The sequence below is a fragment of the Felis catus genome, chromosome A2 (assembly GCF_018350175.1).
Source record: "Felis catus isolate Fca126 chromosome A2, F.catus_Fca126_mat1.0, whole genome shotgun sequence".
Classification (NCBI taxonomy): Eukaryota; Metazoa; Chordata; class Mammalia; order Carnivora; family Felidae; genus Felis; species Felis catus.
The window spans coordinates 98558361-98565317 of record NC_058369.1 but is presented as its reverse complement, the minus strand read 5'-3'; the positions used below and the strand labels follow the sequence as shown (position 1 = coordinate 98565317).

Here is a 6957-nt window from a genome sequence, read left to right as displayed (position 1 = left end):
GTGCAGCCGTGGCGGAAACCGGAAGCTGGCCGAGGAAGCTTCTAGTGCAGCATCTTTCACTTTATGCCCAGTTCCAGAACTACGCTTTCAAATGTAATTCTAGCTGCCAATTTACACTGTTCTGGGGCTCAAACTTATTTTTAGTTTCATTTCCATGGAAAACGTGCACTTTTGCTCTTGATTGATAGATATATTTTGACAGTTAATACAGGTTTACCCAGTCAAGGCTTGTTTTAGTTGAAGGTGAAAATGGAAGAGAAAAAAAGAATTACTCTGACAGATATCCGTATTTCTCTTTTTATTGCATTCGTTGTCTGACAACAATAATACTCATTGGCAAGAGATTTATTTACACTGACAAATTAAATGTAATCACAGGTATTTTTAGATTGGTCAGAAAACAGAGGACCATTGTGATAGTTTGCTTTGAACGCCTCTGAAAACCAAAGAGTAAGAAATGTCGTTTGAAACGGAACAATCTAGAGAAGTACATATTAACCAAGCACAAGAGAACAATTCAGACGTGGCACTATATTGTCTCTTCCATGCAAATGATCAGACACCAAAATGTACAAATTAAAAGTTTCAGATAGCATGCTATCCATACTTATCGGACGCAAAATGATTTTCAAACAACTCTTTTCCTTTAGTGATATATAAAGAAAGATTAAAATAAATCAACTTCTAAAAATGGAATAGAATTCATTCTCTCTTGTTTCTCTTTTCAGCTGGCTGGTTTTGTTAGTGATATGTAGCAGACGTACAAGTGGCTTAGCTGCGACACCATTAAAAAATACAAAAGCAATGCTTGTGATAACCATAAATACTATTAAGGAAAACATATACACACATATACTTAAGGGGTTTTGCAAAGCACTAACTAAACCTGATGTTGTTGGTAGGTGTCATCTAGTTGGAGTGCCTGTTAATTCCCACTTGTCAAGGTAATTTAACTATTTTTGGCCAATTGTTCTTTCATGGATGAACGGTTACATCCTTAGCAGAAAACCTGGGTATGTGGATAAAGCAGCTGAAAGAAAGAGAAGGGCACACCTTCCAACAACATACGCACGCTCATATCCACTTGCGTTATATTTGGCAATGACCTAACCATGCCATCGCTCCACAAAAAAAAAGTAAAGAAATGACCGTGTGATGGCAACACTGCCATCAGAGAGCCAGTGGTTAGTGGCTTAAGCATCATAGCTACCAAGTACGTCATCGAAGAGCATGAGCGAATGCACAAGAACACAGGTATAATTTTTAGCCAAGAGACTGCGGTCCGCAGTTGAAAATGCCCAAAGCTGCCTACGTTTCTGAGGTTCAACTCAGCAATGTGCAATCTTGACATCAAAGCATTAACTAAACATTTGAGGAAACTTTATCTTACTAAAATACCAAGTATCTAATAAATCAATTTTACCAAAATATATAAACATGTAGAAGGATAAGTGCATTTAGTAGAAATACTTACATTAAAAAAATCTCTTAAAATCTTATGAGCCATTCCATGTATACACACACACAAAGTGGCGATAAGGCTATGATTACTGCTTGGAGTCCTAACTGAATTACCAAGTTCCTTATACAATGTACATATATTTTATGCCATGTGATTGCAGTGTGTGTGTGTGTGTGTGTGTGTGTGTGTGTGTGTGAGCGCGTGTGCACATATGTATGTATATATGTATGCGTGTAAGGTGGAAATATATTCACACATATGTAGTTCTGTACATCTCCACACACAGCATGCACATTATTGACAAGTTGCCTCTGGTTCTCTTATTTTTTACCTCTCATTCATTCTTGAATCTCTAGCAGTTTTGGGGTTGGGGCAGGGCCAAGGATCGGAAATCATCACATTTCTTTCCTTCCCCACTCTGTAGATGTGGAAGCGGGTCACAGGCCACTCACCCAGGCGAGCCTTCAAGTAACAACCATTCCCTCAACACATCCACACAGACACTCACGCACAAGCACTTAAAGACCCTCTGTTTACCATAAGGTGGAACTTGATGCTTTTATTTCCAGGGAGAAATTGATTCTGTAAGCTTTTCCCTTGCCCTCTGACTTCCTGGTTGGATGGATCTATTCTGTTGCTACTATAGGTTATTCAAATACTACTAGTGCACTGTCCAGTATTATTTTTTCCCCAGTGTTTTGAGCCAAAACTAAACTTCCTGAGACTTTAAATACCTAAGACAAATATAGTTTTAAAAAAAATCTGTCTATATACCCAGGCTCTTTTCCAGGAATGAGTCACTGAAGCACATTCATATTTCTTACAATACTGTTTTCTTTTGAGAATTTACTCCCCACCCTTGTTATCATAATAAAAAAAAAAAAAACAATTCTAGTGGAAAATATGGACATTTTATTTCTGGACTTCCTCCTTAAATGCTTAGCTTCAGAAGAGCGTACAGGTAGATCCTTGATCAAAGGTAAATTTGAAAAGATATTTTTTAAAAAGCCTGGGCTTTTCTTTTCCATTTCACCTTTCATTCAGAAAGCACTGAGGACTTACCATTAACCAGGTGACTTGAACCTTAGTGCCTGCTGTCCACCAGAGTGAAATGCCCCTCACCAGGGCCCTGCTAGGACAGTAAATTTAGCGGCTCAGATGGAATTTGGTAATTCTTGAATATGCCAATGTAATGAGGGGCTACCACATATCCAGATTATAAACACTTGTTCCAGAATTGTTGGGACATCTCTCTTTAGAATCTTCAAACACTGGGTTTCTTCTCTTGAAGCCTGGTCTATAGAAACTTTAATATTTATAATTGAGTTTGAATATCCATATAAATGCAGTATTTTATTTACTTTTTAAAAATATAATTTTAAAGCACATGTTAATCCTATTACACAAAAAAACCTAGTCAAGAATTCTGTCTTTAGCCAAAACCATAAGGGCTAATTGAGGGGCTATATCCAACAACCTATGATGGTAGCTCGGGCCTGGGAGAGCTTAAGATTTCGGGCTAGAGAGGACTAGAGGATGAAAGGCAGCAGCAAGGGTTAATTTGGTTCCTCTCCTGTCCTCTTGCCACTTTGTTTCCAACAACAACAAAGAAACACAAAGTAGGTGTTCCCATTCCAGGCCCCTTAAAAAGCTAAGTTTGGAATGAGCACTGTAATACTGCAATCACGAACTGTCTGTCTGTCTCGTGGGTTAAAGATGCTTCTTTGATGTTGAGGGCCAGAAACCCAGGTCAACCCCAGCTAAAGAAGGCTAGCCTAGAACGATAGCTTTATTATCATGAAATAAATGGTGGACTTCATCAGTGTATCAGAAGGAACAAAGTTCAGTTTCTGCCCTAATGTATCACTCTGAAGTACACTTCCGATTCAGGCAGAAAAAAGAGAAGAAAAGAATGAGAAAACTAGTACATAAGCTGTGAGTTACTTTAAGAGAGGTGGTCTTAAATAATCTGTTATAATAACTAAAGTCCTTTAATGGAAAACTCTGCCTAGACATTCAGCCCATACAATGCTCCCTGTCTACGGCTTGGCCTCACCACGCATTCCCTAACCCCCAAAGCATTACCTATACCCCAAAACAATGTGGCTATTGTTAAAGTCATACTGAGCTGTCATTTAGGAAATATAATTCATAGTAACCAGATACTCCCTTTTTGTTCATTTGCTGATAAATAAAAAACTGCAAAGTCTTTAAGGATCATGAAGCAACAGTTCTGTGTTAAACTGTATGGACGCTCAAGAGCACTAGCATTAAAGTAGGAATTGTCGAAGACACTGGAACCCCGGTCAGGCATCATGCACTAGAGTCAAGAGAAGAAATAATACGAAAACCAAATGTTCATAAGATCTGAGGTCCTGCACTTTGTTTTCACACTCTTTGATCAATCAGTTTACACTCTGTCCTTTGTCGGACAGTCAAATCGAGTGCCTTTTATGATTTCAGCAGTTTTAAGTAGTAATAATATTAAAGTAACTCACTAAGACCTAAAATTACCATAACTTAACAAACCAAAATAGTTACAATACAAACTAAGTGATTTGAGGAATAAGAATCTGATTTATAATATTTTCAGTTGATCACTGACCTAAACATTGGAAGTGTACAAATAAAGTTCAAGAACAATACTTTTAAGACATTTAAGAAAATGCAATAAATTATGTGCAGAGACTGAGACTTACAGACATTTCCAGTATGTACATCCATTTTCAAATAACACCAAAGTATAAACATAACTTAAAATAATCCTCCTCTATTTCCACTCTTAAAATGAATACAGAGAAAAACTTCCAGTGTGATCCAGATCACCTTTTTTCCCCCAAAGATAAGCAAAAATGGCCAAAATTTACAATAGCAAGCACTAGTATTCCCAGATTTTGACTAATGTAGTCTTTTAGTATTAGACAAGATCTGCTGAATTTTGTAGTTCATGAATAGTGGTGGTTCCTTGTTTCTCATGATATTAATAAATAGCAAAGCACCACACATCTCAAATATTAATAGAGTATCCAGTATGGCAGTTTCATTATCATACTCCAAATGAAGATAGTCAGAAAAACATACATAGTGACTCTGATAATTGTAAAACACAATATTAACTTGTGTCAATGTTTCTGAGTATTGAATGATCTGTACCAGCGACAAAAGGACTGAAGTATAACAGACAATACTCTGTCACTGAAAAGGAAACAGGCCTTAGGGAAAGAACAGCATTATAAATTTCTAGTTCAGCCAATTCCAGATTTCAGATATTCAAGCAAGCAAAAAAAAAAAATCACAATATTCAAAATACAAGATGGTGCTATATGGGCAAGAGCCCTTTTACATTATCTATGACCTGTAACCTTCAAAAGCCTTCCCTCAAGCTCTGTGTATACAACATTTCTAGTGAAAGATATGGACAGAGGTCCCACTCCCCCCGCCCCCACCCCCACCGTTACCCCCACCATGTAGTAAAGGAAGTAAAATACAAGTCCAAGAATTTATCTGGCCTCAACTCTTATTTTGAAACTCGTCCCTTGGAAAGTGGATGACCTTGTTTTTACAGCCAACGTAGGAAAGACAACCAGAAACACAAGCATAAAAAGCAAAACAACAAACAACAACCAATCATTTGAAATCTCTCCAGATAAATTTATTTTCGCCTCCTTCTGCCCTAATCTCCTACACTTGAATTAATTTGATGAAATACTGAAATCCTTAATACTGGGTTTAAAATAAGTATTAACTGTCTCCACTGGTAGACTGTATCCTGTGTACTCTCTTAAACAAACTTGAACCGTAAAGTGGAAATCTCTAAAGAGTGAAAGAGAATGGCTCAGAAAAAACATTCGAAACATCTCTAAAATGTAACTGTCAGCTCTCCTTTACGGGAACATTCCGTGTGTTCAATAAAATAGCTTCTCTGGTTGAACGTTACTCAAATCTAAATTTTCTCTAACTGGTATTTCTATTTTTCTTAAAAGTACATTTGTTAAAACACTAACTGAGCCCACTTGGGAAATCTTAAGTAGAAAATATGTGACAAGTTCCTGATTGTGTCACAGTCAGGCCGAAGACTAGCCAGAATGTTCCCCAGGAGAGGAAACCTGAAAACGTTGGTTTCCTTAAAAATCAATTTCCTGTTCAATTTGTTGGGGAAAAAAGGAACTACGTTATGTGTGTCAGTGTTGCTGAAGTACTGAACATGCAGCAGTAGCAAAGTAAACAATGGATCCCAATATCCCATGGCTGTGCTAATGTCTGATTTTTTTCTTTGTTCGGCTAAATCTGGAGGATAAATGTTACTCTCAGAACCCCAAGGTAATACCCACATCCACATTCTTAAGGCTTTTTGCTTCCTTCTGGGGTTAACAAATAACTATAATTCTTTTCTCTCTTTCTGATGCCCCGCAAACAGAAGAGTTTGCTTGCCTTTGGCCACAGTACGTAATCATGTTACAGAGCACCCATGTTTCTACAGTGGGGTTGTCTCACTGTCCAGACACAAAAATGAGGGGGAAACTTTCCCACATGCTGGGGTAGATTCTGGAGCCCAGATCTCATGGCAGAGTGGTGCTCTCGGCCATGCAGATACGTGCCATTGCCCAGTTTCAGGATTCCCAGACTGAAAAGTCACGGCCCTCCATTAACAATACCTGGGGTGTTTCACGCTTTTGTTGGGCAGGGTGACATCCATTTTCCAAGCAACGCAACCCACCCAACACAACACAAGAGCATAGTAAGAGAGAGAGAAACACAGCTATTTTGCATCTTTCACAAATGAGATCCTTGGTTTGGCAAGAAACCAAAGGAGGCTTGGGATTATTTCAGTAGGCAAAAATTAAAATAGTATTCGATTATTGCAGAAAATGCAGTTATGCAACACGTGGTTCCCCCATCTGCCTAGCGCACATCACCCCTGCCATCAGTTCCTTAATCCTTCGGAGGAGAGTGGGGCAGGAAGAGGGGAGACTTGTCTGAGACAGGGTGTGTGTTACTGCTCACCAGCGCCCTCTGTGGCAGCTGTCATCTTTTCGTTCTTTTTAGACTTCCTCTGCATTTGTTCTTGTTCCTTCCTCCTCAGCTTTTCTCTTTGTTTTTCCATTTTCTCTTGGGCCTTCCGAGCCTTCTCTAGAGATACCTTCATTTCCTTCAGTTTTTTTTTTACCACTGCTCGGTCCTGGGATGACGTCATTCCCAGAGCCTAGGAAGGAAATACATAAGCAAATTGAATTTGAAAACCAGTGACCTCTCTGCTCAGGAAGAGGCTGATATCACAATATGTTCAAACTCAAGAACTAATTTAAACATAATCAAAGAGGTAAGAAACTAGGAAAAGCTGATGAAATTTGCCAAAAATCTCCATACTTGGGGGCTGAGCTTTTATTTGTTCTTTGAAGTTCCTAGCCCAGTAGGCCCTAAACCCCATTAAGTAAGTGCTTTCCAAACTGGTAATTAATGGGTGAATGAATTTTTAAAAGGAGGCACAGTTCTGC

At 38.5% G+C, this 6957-nt stretch overlaps 1 protein-coding gene across 19 annotated transcripts in view; it reads right to left on the bottom strand.

Annotated features, from left to right (window-relative positions):
• Positions 1–5089: 5089 nt before the first annotated feature.
• PPP1R9A (protein phosphatase 1 regulatory subunit 9A) overlaps positions 5090–6957 on the bottom strand; it is a 323281-nt gene continuing 321413 nt past the window's right edge. For all 19 annotated transcript variants that reach the window (XM_045052398.1, XM_045052388.1, XM_045052389.1 and 16 more), the window contains one exon: positions 5090–6665. In XM_045052398.1, the coding sequence (XP_044908333.1) occupies positions 6456–6665 (210 nt within the window). In that variant the 3' untranslated portion in view covers positions 5090–6455. The remainder of the gene's footprint in view (positions 6666–6957) is intronic.